Source organism: Pseudorca crassidens, chromosome 16 (genome assembly GCF_039906515.1).
Source record: "Pseudorca crassidens isolate mPseCra1 chromosome 16, mPseCra1.hap1, whole genome shotgun sequence".
Taxonomy (NCBI): Eukaryota; Metazoa; Chordata; class Mammalia; order Artiodactyla; family Delphinidae; genus Pseudorca; species Pseudorca crassidens.
In genome coordinates this window covers 17,233,370-17,250,577 of record NC_090311.1, presented here as the reverse complement: position 1 = coordinate 17,250,577, position 17,208 = coordinate 17,233,370, and the positions used below count along the sequence as shown (strand labels likewise).

Here is a 17,208-nt window from a genome sequence, read left to right as displayed (position 1 = left end):
TGTGTGTGTGCAGGGGTGGAGTGCTGTGTGCGTAGGGGGGCTTATCTCAGTGGCTCAGCCTTTATCTTCTGTTGTTTTAGGGAGTGTGATTCATTACTCTGCTTTGACAGGTAAAGGAATATATATATTTTTGGCCCACCTTTATTGTGCCCCTTTTAACTTTGATTAGTATTGTTTGGGAGCAAGCAGACTCCTAACATATATACAGGCAGTGTGTTTTTGTTTGTTCACTTGGAGCAGATACAGTGATCTCAGAACCCACTATATCCCCAACTGGGAACAGTACAGCCTTATCCCATGAGCAGTGTGCATTTAGGCAATTAAAAAAATTTCATTACTACTGCGTTGCGTTTAGTATGAGTTGGTTCAGAAGTTCTTATGTGAATTTCTTTTTTCTTTTCCTCCCAAATAAAAACCTGTATAAACTGAATAATTTTTCTTGCAGGGAGCAAGATACAAAATAATGGGGTCTAAAGAACTGCTATACAGGAAGGTTCTGGTAATAGGAATCGTACAGTGGTAGTAATGGCAATAGTTGGCTATAGTAATACAGATCTGTGTTTGGAAATGTAACCAATTTGCCTATTACTGCGAGGGAGATGGTCAGTGATTTCATAGGACCGTGTGATTCTTCATCATTTGTTCGTTTATGGCCAATTAAAATGCATTTTCAGATATTGTTGAGACCTTTTAGTGTTTGTTGTATGGTTTATAAAATAAGTCAGCAGATGGTGTTTGTTCTCCCAGTTGGTAGGAGCCCCAGATGAATAAGTACTATTTGGGAAAAGAAGAATTTGGAGAGGCCTCTTGGTATTTCTTTTTATTTGGGGCTACCCGTTTCTTTGATGGTAGATCTACAGGGCTTCAGAGGGAAAGGCCCAGGATTGACTTTAGCCTTCTGCTGTGGAGAGTCTGGGTGAACCAGGGATGCACCTTCACCCGGGGGCCCCCAAATATATAGGTGGTCTTTAGAAAACTCAGTGGCTCTTTGGCACTGGTTGGTTCCTTCTTTGGGGAAGTGTGGCTTCCTAGAGTGCGTGCGGGCTGCAGAGCCGTCCTGAGCCGTCCTGGGACTGATAGCTTAGTCATTGCGAAAGAATGTATAAGGCATCGAGTGGCCCCTGAATTCTGCCTGCCACATTTGTTTTCCCCAGAATAGAATTGTGTCTGAGGGTGAGAGCCTAGTTCTTAGAACTCTGGGAGGCTTGTACCTTTGCAGTCTCGTGGCTTCTCACATCCTTTCTCTCCCAGTCTTTCCCTCCTGCCTACGTGTCGCAATTCTGACGATGTTTGCAGCATACAGTTAATTCTTCTGCAGCATCTTGCTCAGCACACTGGCTTCCTTTATGTCTTAATGGGCGTCCGTCTTTCCTTTTCGTGTCATTGATCCTCGCTCCCGGCCCCCTCCACCCCCCTTTTGCTTATTGAATAGGTGCTTTTTTTTTTTTAAACTTTAGATGATTATGATCATCTTATTTATAGCAACAAATAAAAATACAGAGGTCTTGATTGAATGCCAAGGCTGCAGTTCAATCTAGGAAGGTTTGTCTGGTATTCATAAACTGCTTAAGATGTTTTCTTGTAGTTTGTGACATAAGCAGAACGCTTTGATTTGGTTTCTTTCTACAGCTCTATTTTCAGTCCGGGAGCACACATTACTCTGCGTACAAAACGATTGAACACCAGATTGCAATTCAGGTAGGACATGCAAGAGATCCCGAAGCTTGATTTGGCTATGTGTAGGTCTCTTGTGTCTCTTATTCCCCACCCCTCCCCCGACCTAGGTGATGATGACGGTGGTGATGATGGCAGTGTGGTTGTGGTTGATTCTTCGGCGGAGGTTGGAAGCAAAGAAGAAACAAGAGCAGAAGAAATGCTGCTAAAATGATTTAAAGATAGGGAAAGAAGGAGAAGCCTGTGTTTTTTTGTTAAGAGCATCTCGATCAGGCATGATGGGCACACAGACCCCCCTAGCTTGGCTACTGTTTTTTGCTTCAGGAGGGGTCTTAAATTGGGAGTCACATGAGGTGACAGAATGTGAATGGGAAGAATTAAGGGGGGTGAGATAGCAGAGGAGGCTGTGTGACAGCCAGAGAGTTGTTTCCGGTGGATCAAAATCATGTTAAGTGGTGCTAAGAATATCACTTTTGACCTGATTGTTCTGAAATGTTGATTTCTCTAGGACTTGTTGATACATGACACTGGAAGTGCTGGGAGGGAAAGGCGACAGATCCCAGCTTCTGATGAGTGTCCTGTTTCCTGCTCACGTAGTACTTCCATTCTCTTAAATCCAAAGGCTAAACAAATCACGGACTAATATAGACTCAGAGCTGAACTGATGCCAACAGAGAGCAGTCGTGGAGGGAGAGCAGACTAATACGATTTTCGTCTGTCTGCCTGGCCTGGCCAGGATGGATGGACCTCATGGTGTAACTAATGGTGCCGAAACTTCTTGAGTCTTCTGCTTCTGGGTTAACCCTTCAAGGGGAGGTTTTTGAAACCCGCTGTTGGGGCGTTCAGGTCTGGCTCCGGGGTCTTCTCTCCTTGGAAGCGGGTGTCGCTTGGTTATATCATTTCCGTTCTTCCCTTGCTCACTTTCTTGTGGTTAGCCCTTGCGGATAACTTGGGTGTGTGTATGTGGTCCACAGCCATATCGCATCTTTGTAGCTGTGCTGTTTCAAATCTGCCTCTGTCTGGAGAAGACTTTCCAGTAGCCCTTTGTCCCAGGTACCTTGTGAATTATGCCACCAGTGAAAAGTAGGACTCAGCAGACGTTGTTATTCGGTGGATCCCCTAGTATTTTGTACTCATTTCAAGGTGACAGTAACTTATTTAAAAAATATTTGGATTCCTTCTGCAGTCGTGCTGCTGATCCGTGTGTGTATTTTAGGGGAAAGTACGACTCTCGATGATGCTCCTCCACCCCCAGATTCTTTCCAAGGCTGGTGGGTTTTTTTGTTTTTGTTTTACTTTTTGGCCGCGCTGCGCAGCATGTGGGATCTTAGTTCCTCAACCAGGGATCGAACCCGTGGCCCACCCCCCAGCATTGGAAGCATGGAGTCTTAACCACTGGATCCCCAGGGAAGTCCCCAGGGCTGGTGTTCTTGCTGGCACTCCCCCTGGGGGACCCTTCTTCCTTTTGATCAGCAGCACAGTGAACGTTGCTCCCAGAAAAGGGCATAGACTCGGGGCTTGGTTGGAGAGCAAGCCCGAACCCTAACTCTTGGTGAGTGGATGATGAACAGTGTCGTGAGGCCTGCCACATCTTGTGGGGGGGCTGGAAAATCCCGTTGCCTGGGGTATGGGAATTGTCAAGGTTGAATAGCATCACGATCCCTATCTTGGAGTGGAAAGGCTGGCTGGGGCCATGTCACTGGGAGACCAGCCGAGCCCAGAGTAGCTGTTTTGTGTCTTTACACCCGTTGCTGAAGTGTCCCTTGTTAGGCCGAGCAGTTCGTCTTTCTCCAAACCACCTGGCACAGTGCGGGCCGTGTGAAGCGCTTTCTCAGGAGGGAGATGGAGTAAGTTACAGAGCTCATTGTCTGGAGGACTGAAACCATTACTACTCGTCCATGAACAGGTAGTATTGTTCTCCTCTGCTTCTGTTTGCTAAGGCATGATGCCCATGTGGGCAAACAGAGAGATATTTTATTAGAGACCCAGCACCACCATGCTTTGAGGATTCATTCTCCCCCAGTCTCTGCTAGACCAGGATGAGGTCAAAGCCACATGACATCTAGCTGTAATTTTAGTTTGACCATCAAAGGATAAATGGCGAAACAAAACGAAACGAAAGAAGCAAAGGGGAAAAAAAGAGGAAACCTCAGACACAATAAAATTGTTCCCAAGGCACATGGCAGCTCAGTAGCAACGTGAGGGGGAGAGGAGAGGGTGGCCCTGCTTTCGTGCAGAGTAGAGCGGATGTGTGCCCTCTGCCCCATTCTCCAGTTTAAGGCTTAGATGCGGCGTGATTGTCAGGGCAGAATTTTCTTCCCTGGAAATTTAAAACTGTTTAACCTTAATAGGTACAGTATTTCAATCTGAGCTGAGCTGGTTGCTTTCCTAAGCTATATCCTGAAATAACCTAGAGCAGTATGACACCGTGCATCCCATGAGATTCCTCCCCCTTTCCCTTCCCTCCTGTAATCTCAGGACTTGGCCAGGTGCAACATTTATGTGAATGGCTTCTGAGTGATTCTCTAGACGCGTCTGTCATGTTCTTCTAAAAGGTTTGGACACAGTATCAATTGATGTGTTGGGATCTTCCTCACTTTTGACAATCTCCTAACTCCTCTCAGTTTTGAAAAGGCAAGAGCAACACAAAAGCTGTATTTTCCCTAAATGGTTAACACAGTATAATTGGAATAAAAATTAAAAGGCTTTTTTTTTTTTTACAGACATAGATATTTAACTCTATTGACTTGTAGAGAGTTTTATTGAGATATAAGTACAGCACAGTGCACAGATCCTCAGTGGTGAGATGGACGAACTTTTACTTTTGTGAACATCCGTGAAACCATCCCCCAAAGCAATATATAGAATGAGGTTGGAATGCTTTTTCTGTACAGGGCCAGATAATGAGTATTTTAGGCTTTGTAGGCCAAACAAGCTCAGTGGCAGCCTCTCAATTCTGCCATTGTGTGTGAAAGCCGCCAAAAGTAATACCTACGGGAATAGGTGTAGGTGTAGCTGGGTCCCAATAAAACTTTATTCATAAAAACAGTGGCTGAATTTGGCTCCTAGGCTGTAGTTTGTGGGGCCCCGAAAAGGAGTATTACCAATTCCCCTGGGGTCTCACTTACTCAAAGCTTCCCACGACTGCTGACCAAAATTTTCACCCTGGATTAGTTTCATCTATCACCATGGATTAGTTTTGCCTGTTTTTTAGCTTCTTAGCAATGGGATTGTGTAGCAAATAGACTGTCTCATGTCTGGCCCTACTTGGCGTATGTGTGTGTTTCACCCGTTACTGCCAGCAGCATGGTTTGCTCCTTTTTATTGCCATGTGCTGTGCCACAGTGCAGGTGTCCTCTCTGTGCTTCTGGGTATGTGGATTGCTTCCAGTTTCCTGCTACTATAAGGCCCGAGGAACATTCTCACCCAGATCTTCTGGAGGAATATGTGTGTTGGATTCTGTTCACACTCAGGAGTGGACTGGGAGAGTGATATGTGTGTTTAGCTTGCATTGCCCTTTTGAGAGAGACTTGAACACTGGATTTCAAATGATATCTTTTGAAATGCACCAGCATAGTGGTTGTTGGGTGTGTGAGTGGCACACAGGAGGGGGAGCAGTAAAAAGATCGGGGTGGGGGGTTTCCCTGGTGGCGCAGTGGTTGAGAGTTCGCCTGCCGAGGCAGGGGACACGGGTTCGTGCCCCGGTCCGGGAAGATCCCACATGCCGCGGAGCGGCTGGGCCCGTGAGCCATGGCCGCTGAGCCTGCGTGTTTGGAGCCTGTGCTCTGCAACGGGAGAGGCCACAACAGTGAGAGGCCCGCGTACCGCAAAAAAAAAAGATCTGGGTGGGATCAGAGGCCAGCTTGCCCAAGCTCCAGTGCACGCCCCTTCACGCAGGGCTTTGCTTTCTGGCCCCAGTGGGAGCTCCTCCCACTGGGGGGCCTGTTTCTGGGAACTCCTCCCACTGTCTTCATTAACCCGGAAGAGATCCTGCAGGCTGAGCGCAGAGGTGGACTCACTTTGCAGGTGGTTCCCAGGAGTGCCCTGCAGGTGATTGTGGATAAACGTTTAAGCACCGTCTCCACTACCTCCCTGAAGAGAGCTCTTCCCACACTCCTTCCAACCCCAAGAGTAGTGTTGGAATCAAGGTCAGGATCCACAGAAGATGTTTCCGTTGGTTTTCAGAAGGGCTACTTCACAACCAATTAAGCCTTTGTTTTAAGAGTATTTTGGCCAAAGGTTGATGTTTTAACACCAAGTCAGATGTGATTTAGGAAAAAAAAACTCCACACGCAGCAAAAACAAACTGTGTAGACCTTTCTTCGTTGTTTTTCTTTTCAGATGTGCAGTGGTTGTGTGTGTGTGTGTGTGTGTGCGCGTGCACAAAGACAACTAGGAGAGGATCCAGAAGAAATGGACCATTTTATTTGTTTACACAGCTGAGCGGTGGAGATTTTGTAGTGGGTGTTGCTTTCCCTTTCATCCTCGAGGCTGCAAGCTTCCATCTGAGTTCTCCCAGCCCATACCATTCTGCTTGGTCTTAGAACTCGTCTGCCATGATTCACTACGGCCTGAGGACCTTCCTCCAGGGCCTGGGTGCTTTGTGGAGCCAGCGAGAGAAGGATACAATTTGGAGAGTGTCCTGTCCCCTCTTGGTCCTTTATTCTTCAATGTGAACTTGGCACTCAGTCTTGTCCGTATCATAACATTGTTAAGATTCCTGAGGTTCTATGGCTCAGGGTCCATCTCTTTGCCCCAGTAGATCCTTGGTGTTCGTGATAAAAATGTCCAGAGAATTGTACCAGCAGGTTTGAGCAGGATGTTTGAGGGTGCCTGGCTTTTCCCTAGTTCATGCTTCGGATGGTCGTCTCTTGAGTTCTAGGCCCTCCCTCGCTCCACAAGTTCCCTGGCCTTTCAGGTTTTGTGAGGGTTTGCGATATCCATTGAGGAGCAGATCTGGGCTAAGAGGGAGAACTCGCAGAAGCCAGTTCTTCATACAGTTCTTTAGTCCCATCACCAGACTGGCTGTGAGATTTCATGTCCATTTTCCACAAAGAATGCAGTGTGTGTGTGTGTGTGTGTGTGTGTGTGTGTATGTGAGAGACAGACAGACACAGATGTCATTTCACTAGAGTAGTTTGACAAAGCCTCTGGGTGCCAGTTAACGTATTCAAAAGGTTCATTCACTTGCTATAGTGGTGCATTTTAGCCTAATTGTCTCATTTAAGTCCATACCTCAGAATGCTTGTTCATTCATTCAAAAATATTTATTGTGTATCTAGTGTGTGCCAGGCCCCTGGGGAGTTCATCAGGGAGCAACACGTATCAAGGGAGCTTCAGTTTTGGTGATGCTTTGGATGTTGATTTATAAGCACCCCACCCCCCTTGGTCTGACTCAGTAGGTTTTGGATACAGTCCGGGAGTTTGCATTTTTAATCAGGGTTCTGATTTTTGCCTACTGAAGTTTTGGAATTGTTGCCCCAGAGGCTTCTGAAATCAGTCAATTGATCACTTATCGGCTGCTCAGTCATTTTCGCTTGCTGAGTAAAAATTAAGGGCTGGCCAAGTAATTAAGGGGGATAGCTTTTTCTCATTTTGAGTGAGAAACTAGACTGCCCTTAGGTTCTGATGAGCATTTGAGGCCTTTCCTTCTCCCTGGTTATGGGAGGAGAGCCAGATACTTTTGTAAGGCTCAAGAAGAGGGATTTCTTTGTTTATGGAAGAGTGGCTTGGGCAGTGACGTGCTTGGTCTTAGGGGTCAGAGGCAATAACAACAGCTGATAGTAGTAGCAGCTTCTGCTCATTGAATTCTCCCAGCGCATTGGGTCTGGTGTTAAGTGCTGTATGTGAATTCTTTATTGATTCTTCATAACAACACAGAAGGAAACCCAAATGGCGTAGCTCCTCTTACCACCATGATCCCCATTTTGTGAACCAGGAAATGGAGACTCAGATACGCAAGATATTTTGCGCATGGTCAAGGAATTAGGATTCAAAACTGGGCTGGAGAGAGCCTGTACTACACAGCCTCATGCTGACTACTGTCTGCTCAGAATATAAGCTCAGCAGGGTCTGGGGGTTCCTCAAGCAATGGCGACTAACCAGCTCTCTGGGGTCTATACAAAAGAACCACCTGGGAGCCGCTCAAAAAATACAGAATCCTGGGTTTTAACCCCTTGGAGATCCTCATTCATCAGGACTAGGTCTGTGTTTCACAGGTTTGAGCAAGCATCACCTAGAAAGTGCCTGGTGGGCTTGTTGAGATGCACATCTGTGGCCCCACCAGAGTTTCAGCTGTAACAAATATTCTGGTGATATTGATGCCGCTTCTGTGGTGACAGCACAGAACCTTCGAGAACCGGTGGGCAAGGGCAGTATTTCCCAACTCTGGCTGCACATTACAGTCCCCAGGGGAGCATTAAAGACTGGCCTAGGGGGATGCTGGGATCTGAACCCCGTCCCACTCTGGAAGATTCTGATGCATGTAGCTTCATGAGAACAACTGCTGTAAAATCTTTTGTCTGTTGGCTTATTTTAGCTTGACTCTTTCCCTGGGGGAGAAGAGACTGGTTGCATTCGGAGTTCTAAAGGATGTTCTAAAGGATGTTCAGTGGTAGGAGTCTCTCTTGAGAGCATTTCTTTAACAGGTAATCTCAGTGATGGGCACCGTCCCCTGAGTTAGTACCAATGTGAGAAGGTGGGACTCTGCTGTCATATGCAGGGGGCTGTGGGACCCTGAGACTGAGGGGCCTGGCAGTCTTAAGTGCTGTTCAGACTTCCCCGTGCTGTGAAAATGCAGATGTGGGATCAGTAGTTCCAGGCTGGGGCCTGAGATCCCGCGTTTCTGACACACTCCCAAGGGGTGCTGATGGGCCCCAGAACACCCTTGGAGTGGAGCAAAGGTAGAGTCTGTTTTGAAAGGCAAGGAAACTGAGGAGCAAAGAGGCGAATTGGTTTGTCTGAGGTCCCACTACTTGGTGGAAACAGGGCTGAGACAAGAAGCCAGGAGTCCAGTTTGGCTTAATGTCCATCTTTCAGGGAGAAGTTATCCTCCTGTCCAAGCCAATAGCAGTTGCATTGCATTGGCCAGATAAAATAAAACAATCTCATTTTTACTTAGTGGTTTTTAACTTCTGTCTATTCTAATTGTATCATTGTATTTGTATAAGTTGAGTTATTTGTATCTTTTCATTCTCCACCATATTAAGGCACTTGGGGCCCAGCCTGCATGGCCTGTAAGAGGGCTGGTGAGGATGCAGAGAAGTTCTGGTTGTCTTTGACTAGAACAACCGGAAAGAATGGAAACAACTGTTCTATATCAGCCATCTGGGTCCCCCATATGGACCACAGCCAGTAGGTGTAGAGGTCTGGTCTGTGGCAGTCAGCTGGTTGTATTTTCTTAGTAACTTCATTTTATTTTATTTTTTATTTATTTATTTTTTGCAGCTATTTATTTATTAAAATTTTTATTTTATATTGGAGCATAGTTGATTCACAATGTTGTGTTAGTTTCAGGTGTACAGCAAAGTGATTCAGTTATACATATAGATGTATCTATTCTTCTTCAAATTCTTTTCCCATTTAAGTTACTACAGAATGTTGAGCAGCCTTCCCTGTGTTGTACAGTAGGTCCTTGTTGGTTATCTGTTTTAAATGTAGCAGTGTGTACATGTCAGTTCCAAACTCCCGAGCAGTTTGTGGGATCTTAGTTCCCTGACCAGGGATCGAATCTGGGCTCTGGCAGTGAAAGCACTGAGTCCTAACCACTGGACCGCCAGGGAATTCCCAGTCACTTCATTTTATAAGTTGCACTTTATAATAGTATTTTTATTTTTTTTATAAAGTCCCTGAGAATCATGGGGCCTTTTAGCTAAGCACAGACGTTTCTAAGTGGGTTATGGCTGACCTTTTCAGGCTTATCAAACTTAGCACTTAATTTGTTTCTGGTGTTGGGTTTGGTTGCACGGTATCACATCCTGGTCAAACAGATAAGTGGTCGCAATTTGTTTTTAAACAGTTTACCTCGGAATTGCAGCATACTCTTCAGTGACACAGAAGCGGCGGTTGACCATTCTTCCTAAGGGTTCCACCAAAACCCCTGGGTGGTTGGCGGTTTGTTTAATATTTTAATGAGTAATACATTGAGATTTAAAAAAAAATACCAGAGTAGGCACAGGTGCTGTATATTTCTTTATCTATGGCATGTTATAAAAAGAAACATTAGAATCAAATATTTGTGGACTCTTTGAAGCATCTTCACAAAACCCTAGTTTTTTGAGGTACCAGCTGGAAAGACACTTGGTTCCACCAGCTTCTATAACGATTGAGGCCTGGACTGGAAATTTGCATGTCTTTCCGGGCTGGATGAGATAAGACGGCTTAGTGCGGGCTTGGGCTTCTCCACCTCAGCACTATTGACACTTTGGGCTGATGATTCTTTGTTGCACAGGAGACTGTCCTGTGCATGGCAGGATGTTTGTTTAGCTCCAGCCCTGGCCTCTCCCCTCTCCCCTCTGCATGCTACTAGCACCCAACAAAAATGTGGCAGCCAAAAACGTCTCTAGAACTTGACAGATGTCCCCCCGGGGCCCAGACTGCCCCTGGTTGAGAACCACGGGCTTAGTTTTTCAGCTTCAAGTGGGCACCCTGCCACTGAAGCCCTAGGAGCATTACCTTTGCATTTTAAAGGGATAGGTACAAGAGGAGGTGGGCTGTTCAGCACGTATGCTTCTGGAGTTAGATAACCTGGGTTCAGGTCCAGTTTCTGCCAGTGTCTGCCTACTAATTAGGTAAATTAGTTACCTGATTTGTAAAATGGGGGATGATGCTAATTTCCAGAGGGTTGTTGGGAGATGAAATGAGATCAGGTCTGTGATGAGGTGGGTAGGGCAGCGGCACACTGCTTGGTAAATACAAGCAGCTGTTTTTAACCACTGGGAACTATGTGAAGTACTCATTTGTAGATTTCAGATCAGCCTTATTCCGTCATGCATTGTATATTTTTTATTTCCTGTCAAGAACATCACACATGATAAATTTGATGACATGGACTATCTTTGCTGAGTAGCAAAGATTTATGACTCCTGTTGGTTGCTGTTTGCATTTCTCTTATGTCACTTGAAAATCCTGCCTAGTCCTTGTAACATTTGACTAGAATGTAAGCTCTTCTGAGGTGTGTCTTACTCATCTTTGTATCCTTAGAGCACTGTGTAGGAATGCCTGGGACATAGTAGGTATACAGCAGTGGTGTGAATGTGTTGAAATACTGTATACTGTGGGCAGAAAGGGAACAGAGGACGTAAGTTTGCATTTTTTTTCATAATAACCTCTTTCATAACATGAGAGGCCAATAAGTATATTTTTCTGGTACTCAACCAAATAATTTGAGATAGGCCTTCAGTCCCCGTGTAAACTTAATATTCTCTCCCAGGTATCTCATATTTTGATTTCAGCTCTCCTTCAGTGCGTGAATTTGTACCCTGTCTTAATGACGATGGCACTGCCCAAACAACGCATAACCATAGTTGGACTGGTTTATATTTATGTAATTATCTTCTAATTTTCAAGATGCTTGGAGGTTAGTTGGTTTTTAAAAGAAATATTAACTTTTTTTTTTCTTTAAATGACAAGTAGTGTTACCCATTGGATTATAACATTTTCTCAGACTTTGACAATTGTCATTAATTCCTGCAGCGGACTTACCAAAAAAAAATAAATAAATAAATTAAGCACTTTCCTACTTGTAGCTGGATGATCCTTCACAAGCAAATTCATTCCTTTCTATTCCCAAACCTTGTGCCTCCTTGAATTTCGAGGTTGAGATGAAGCTCTAGAGTGAAAAAACGTTGGTTGACAGTCAGAAACTGTCCAAGGCTTGAAAATGGATGTGTGTGTGGTCGTAGCCCATCCTGGGGCGGTGGTGGGGGACTAGAGGATTCCTTTCGCCAGAGCTTTGGCGAGGCTGCCCCATAGGGAAGATAGTCTTGTGTCAATAGTTTTTAAGTTGATTCAGTAAGCATTGTTGATGATTGAAATTGAAGAATTGTGGAGACAATTCATCTTGAGGAACACAGAGCAGGGAGTATGAGCCGGGCTGCTGGGAGCAGACATTGACGTACGGGCCGTCATCAAACTAATTGTTGTTTGAATTACCTGTTATGATCCGATGACAAATCTGCCTTGCTCCTGCCACTGGAGCAGAAAATGTAGCTTGAATTGGCGTGATGTTAGCAAGTGTAAACTGTACTTCAACAAGATGGATAAACCCAATTATGGGGCAGACCTGTAGAGAGAAAATCCATTTAAATCTCGTAATGTTAAGCAGAGCTGTGTTTAATTCATTTGGACCAATTTGGGAATGATGTATGAGTGTTGGTGAACATTAGTCAACGGGGGGACCACTTGGAGGAAGGGGATGCGTTGATGCTGCTAGCCACTTGGGGAGGCATCTGGGGTGTCGTCTCAGCAGCCTGCACTAATGGCGGGGAAAGGCAGAAATGACAAAACGATGTACTGACCGCCGTCAGGAGAGCAGCATTGTGTAAATGAACCAATAAGAAAAACATATGAAGCAGAAACGAGAGGAGGTGTTTTTCCTAAATGCTGCTGACGGTCCAAAATCTATAGGAAACTTGAGGTTCTTCTTATGTGTTTCCAGCTCCCCAATATCCTTGTGGGTTTTTCCAAGCCTTGTAGTAGGAAGCCTAGGAAATGCTCTTTCTATTTCCTTAATGATGATTTAAGAGAGGGAGAGAGAGAGAGAGGGGAAAGGGACAGCTAAGTTTAACTTGATAATCTTGGGGCATTTGATTCTCTACTGGAAAGCAGTCAAGAAGGCATTATTGTTCTGAAATACATATATTATGCATATTTGCAAGAGAGTTTGGAAGGTCTTATCTATTTAAAGTTTTCTATTTTTCTTTAATAGCTGTTGAGGGGTGACCCAGCTTTGTATGTATTCAATAGTAGGTGCTCAGTATATACTGATGAGGTGAAGGGCAACATTGAACTTTAGAGAAGTAACTTTCGGAGCTAAATACTGGTGTTTACACAACTCAGACTCATTAGGATCTATGTGGACCTTGTATTCTAGATTCATCCAGTAGTTTGCATTCCTGGGAATTTTATGATTTTCATCTAAAAATTTCTGGTTTTACTCCCCCCACCCCCCATTTCTATAGTGTTGGTTTGGTCCAGGATGGTCTTAGAAGACTCTAGTTTCCTTTTGTTTTGGGAGGAGCTGGTAAAGCCTGCCATTGAGTTGTTACTGTTTGGTTTTTCTCTTTTGGTTTTGGGGTTTTCTTGTTGCTTTTCTTTTGTGGAGTGGACTGGACTTGGACTCCAGGCTTGTTCAAAGGAGCATTTGAAAGACTGGAGGACTGAGTAAGGAGCTTGGCAGTGGACGGCCAAGAAATTCATGGTTGTACAGTCTTGCCCCCAGCCCATAAGTCTAACCATTGGGAGTGCTGGTGTAAATGAAGGTTAAAGTCCTAGGAGCTTTTTTCTCTAATTGGGGTACAGTTCATTGTATGGGGTGGTGGTATACATTAAGTGTTCCTTCCAGGCAAATCTTTTCTCCCAGAGGCAAATTTATTAGAATTTTACTTTCTGACTTTCTCCAACTCAGTTGAGGAAAGAATCCAGGGATGATAATAAAAAGTTAAGATTTTACAATTATGGCTCAATACTGAATTCCGAGAATCTGAATATTCTAGACTAGTTTAACAGTAGAATTTAGGCAGAACACTTTGAGATAATTTAAACTACCATCTCCACCAAAACCCCCCAAGCACATCGAAGCCCTCAAGTTGATCCGGCTGTTGGTAGACCTCCCAATCATTTCAGAACAAGTAATGCAACTAAATGAATTTGGAAGAAACATTGAGATGTGCTTCCGAATCTGAAGGAAGAAATTTGCACTGAAAGAGGGAGCATCCCTTGTGTCCCGTGAGCTTTACTGGGGGTCTGTCTGGTTTGACTCGAAAGTGATTTCAGGATTTATACTCCTGGGGGTGGGGTATAGACAATGTGCACTGGGCAGGCGGTGAGTAAGGGGGTTTTTGGAAAACAGACTCTTAGGGAAAAGAAAGCATCTACTTTCTGGGTAGAATGGCCTATCTGTGGTAGGGGTAAGTCTTTTCAGGGTCCAGGAGGGGTGCTTTCTTGATTAACTTGTCCCTTTCTGGTCTTGGAACAGGGCTGAAATCTGGCAGTCATGTGTGCAAAGAGGCATTTTTGTCCTTTTGATTAGATCCTCAGATATAAATAGATAGTAGAAGACCTAGGAATACTTAAAATATGATACAAAAATGAAATAGTGAGATAATATCAACTCTTGAGCTTAAAGTAAGTTATTTTCTATAGAATTAAACAATAATTAGCTTCCTTATGGTATCAAGTTCTAGATAAGGGATTAGTTGATGTATGGAATCTATAAGACAATTCAGAAGATGTTTCAGGAATCACAAAGTTCTGAATTTGGTTCTTATCCTTAAAACCAAAAGCAAACCTCTCTTCTTTCCTCCTCCTGGTCTTCAGGTGCTTAGTTAGGGCTGAAAAAGCCAAGAATTTTCCTGTTAATTAAAAAAAAAAAACCTCACTGACCCAACGTAGGCAGGCATTTTTTTCGTGAAAGAGAACTTAAAGGAAGGTTGAAAAATGTCCCCAGGCTCAAAAGGAGGTGTTTCCCAAGCCACCACCGTGCTTTGTGTACCCGATTTTGTTTTGTGTTGTCTTAAAAAACTTGTCACTTGTCACATTTTCACAATGGTGAGTGAAAGCAGTTGACACATGTCACAGAAGACCTGATGTGTGAAGCCATTTCTGTCTGAAGAATTGGCACTCAGGGCCTGAATTCTGGAGGAAAAGGCTTCAGTCACATGGTAGACCCTCTTTCCTTGGAAGAGGGGAACCCCCGCCTCAAAAAAAAAGGGCAACCAAAAAAAAAAAGAAACAACTATGTTTTGCTCTGTTGGCTTTTCAGTTGGGTTACATCTGCCAGTTTATCTTCATCAGAAAATAAGTCTGAATATACTTATCATTTCCCCACAAGCACACTCCTCCTGCCATGATTTTGTCATTTTAGGAGAGTGTAGGGAAGGCACCAAGTTCGTTGTTGTTGTAGACCGGATTGGATGCCACTGCCTCCACAACTGTGTTTTTCTTTTTTTTTAATAATAATAAGTTGAGAGTTGTTTGGTGTTTTTTTCCTCTGGCCTTATTGGAATTTTTGGCCACAATGCTTCTCTCCAGGCCCCTGGTTTTGCAAAGCAGTTAAAGGAGCCCGACAGTGACTTGCACATGTCGGGAGCGGATGAGCTGACGTGTAGAAAATACACACACACAAAACCACATGCCCCATGCAAAGCAGATACGGTTTTGATTTCGACCTCCGTGGTTCTGCTATCGTTGCTTTTTCCGTGAGAGTGGATCTTTATCTTTCGGCTGACTTCTGGTTCCGTTCATGGTTTGTGGTTTCCAGTTGCCATCACAGCTCGTGAACTTGGCTGCTTGGGGACCAAAGGGACTAGGGCTCCTGGCCCGTGAGAGTCTGAGGAGAGAGAGTCCCAGGCTGGCCTTCCCAAGGAATATTGAGATTGGAGATCTGCGCCTGGGCCCGGGTTCCCTGGCAAGTGGCCGCAGAGCCATTGTCCCCGTCCTGGATCCTCTGCTGTCACACGCTCCCCACCTGGGGTTTCTTCTCTCTCTTTCTGTGTTAGTTATGTAATGTCTCTAAGGACTATTTTGGAAACATCTAGACCAACTTGTGATTGATCTTCCTGTTCTCTGTATTTCCCGTGATTCCCTTGCTTTCCTCTCATCTTCTTTGGCAGGAAATATTTTTTTCCTCATTAACGAGTTTCCAGGTCAAAATTTCCCATAAAGTATGAACTTTTCTTTATCCCAGTATTTGATTTCCACCACTTTTTTTTTTTTTTTGGTTTTGTTTTTACGTAAAGCTGAAAACTTTAAATTGGGCCAATGGCTTAATGGCTCTGTGCCTCCGTTTTCTCATCTGTGGAAAATGGGTTTCATAAGAGGACTTGCCTCCTGTGTGGGTCTTTGTGAGATCCTGTGAGAGGGTTTAGCCCAGTGCCTGGTCCATGAGAAAGGTTTAATGGTGGTGTTACTGTTACCAATCGGGTGTCTGAGGAAACCCATCGGCCCCAGGCAAATGGGGACAGTTGGTCACCCTGACAACACTGTTGTTACACTCTTGCCAAGTTGATGATGGACTGTGTGGCATACCTTTTTGTGCTTTTTCTACTCCCCCCCCCGCCCCCACCAAAAGAATCTGGTTCTGAGTTATTTCTCCTGTAAGCGAGTGGGCCGAATCAGGAGGCCAGAATACCTTTTGAAGAGTCTGGGTTGTGACATAATTTATCTCCCTGGGGAGGGCAGACAAAAAACTGATCGAGAGACTGGACTTGGAATTATTCAGCTTCTGATGGACATGAAGTTAGCGACAGCAAGACAGGGATTCGTGGCCTTTTGGCTGTAGTGTCTGCTCTCTTCTTTGGTCTAATTTCTATTGCTTCGAACTTCATTAAAAAAATAGATTTTAAAAGGCATCCCTTTTGGTTCTTGAAAGGCAGAGGGCTGGCTCCTGGCTTGCGAACCTAATAACACTTATTTCTTTCTTTATGAGGGAGTTTCCTGGGGCCACTGTGGTCAGGTTATTGTTTGTCTGAATCTGTAATAAGCGTGTAATAGCCCCGTCCTCCTCCACTTTGTCTCAAAGACAAGTGGCCCTAGTGGGTTTCTGGGGACAAGAGGCCTTCAGAACCTGTGATTAGAAGCTCACTGCTCCGGGGCCCTGGGTGCCAGCACCCATGGTGGGAGGGGCAGCATGTCTGCAGTTGAGTCCGTGCCCACAACACAGGTCCCCTCGCTGGAACTTTCCTGGGAGGTTCTCCTGGGCAAGAAATCAGTGAGTGGACGGCGTTCTCGGGCCTGTTCACACTTCCGCTTGGATAACAGCGATGCAGTAAGGAGCTTGTCCGGAATGATTTATTCTCAGTGGAGGTTAAGAAATGACATCTATTCTCCCAATCGACTTGACAGCAGTCACTGTTTCTTTAACACCTCCTGGCTCCAGAAGGTCCAGTTCAAACCTCCCTCGTTTGCAGAAGGCCGAATTCACACACAGGGCTGGGCGGTTTGTCCGTTTTTATGGCTCTCTTTAGCTTTTTCAGAGGCCAAAAGGAAAAGAGAGTGAAATATGAGAAGTCAGAAAACAGTCAATGGACTTTTTTTTTCTTTTTAAATCCTCACGCCCCTCTTTTTGGCTTTGGGACGCGTAAAACAACAGAAGAGTGTGTTTACGCTCTCCCACCCTCCCACCTCCCTTGGAAAAAAAAAAAGGACTTGTGTTTAGCAGTCATTGTTCATCAGAAAGGTATGGTATTTTTGTTGGCCTTGGCCAGACCTCTGTAGCCGGTCAGTGGCCTTGGGCTGCAGAAGGCGCCTCCATTTCCCTGCCCTCTTCCAGTGTCATTTGTAGCGTCCTGGCTGGTGGCGTAGCTCTCATCCAGA

The 17,208-nt window shown here is 44.9% G+C and overlaps 1 protein-coding gene across 41 annotated transcripts in view; it reads left to right on the top strand.

The window, feature by feature from the left end:
• TCF7L2 (transcription factor 7 like 2) overlaps positions 1–17,208 on the top strand; it is a 197,718-nt gene that overhangs the window by 11,791 nt on the left and 168,719 nt on the right. For 25 of the 41 annotated variants that reach the window (XM_067709370.1, XM_067709368.1, XM_067709366.1 and 22 more), the window contains exon 4: positions 1,630–1,698. The exons of the other annotated variants lie outside the window; for them this stretch is intronic. In XM_067709370.1, the coding sequence (XP_067565471.1) occupies positions 1,630–1,698 (69 nt within the window). The remainder of the gene's footprint in view (positions 1–1,629; positions 1,699–17,208) is intronic. 41 annotated transcript variants of the gene reach the window in all.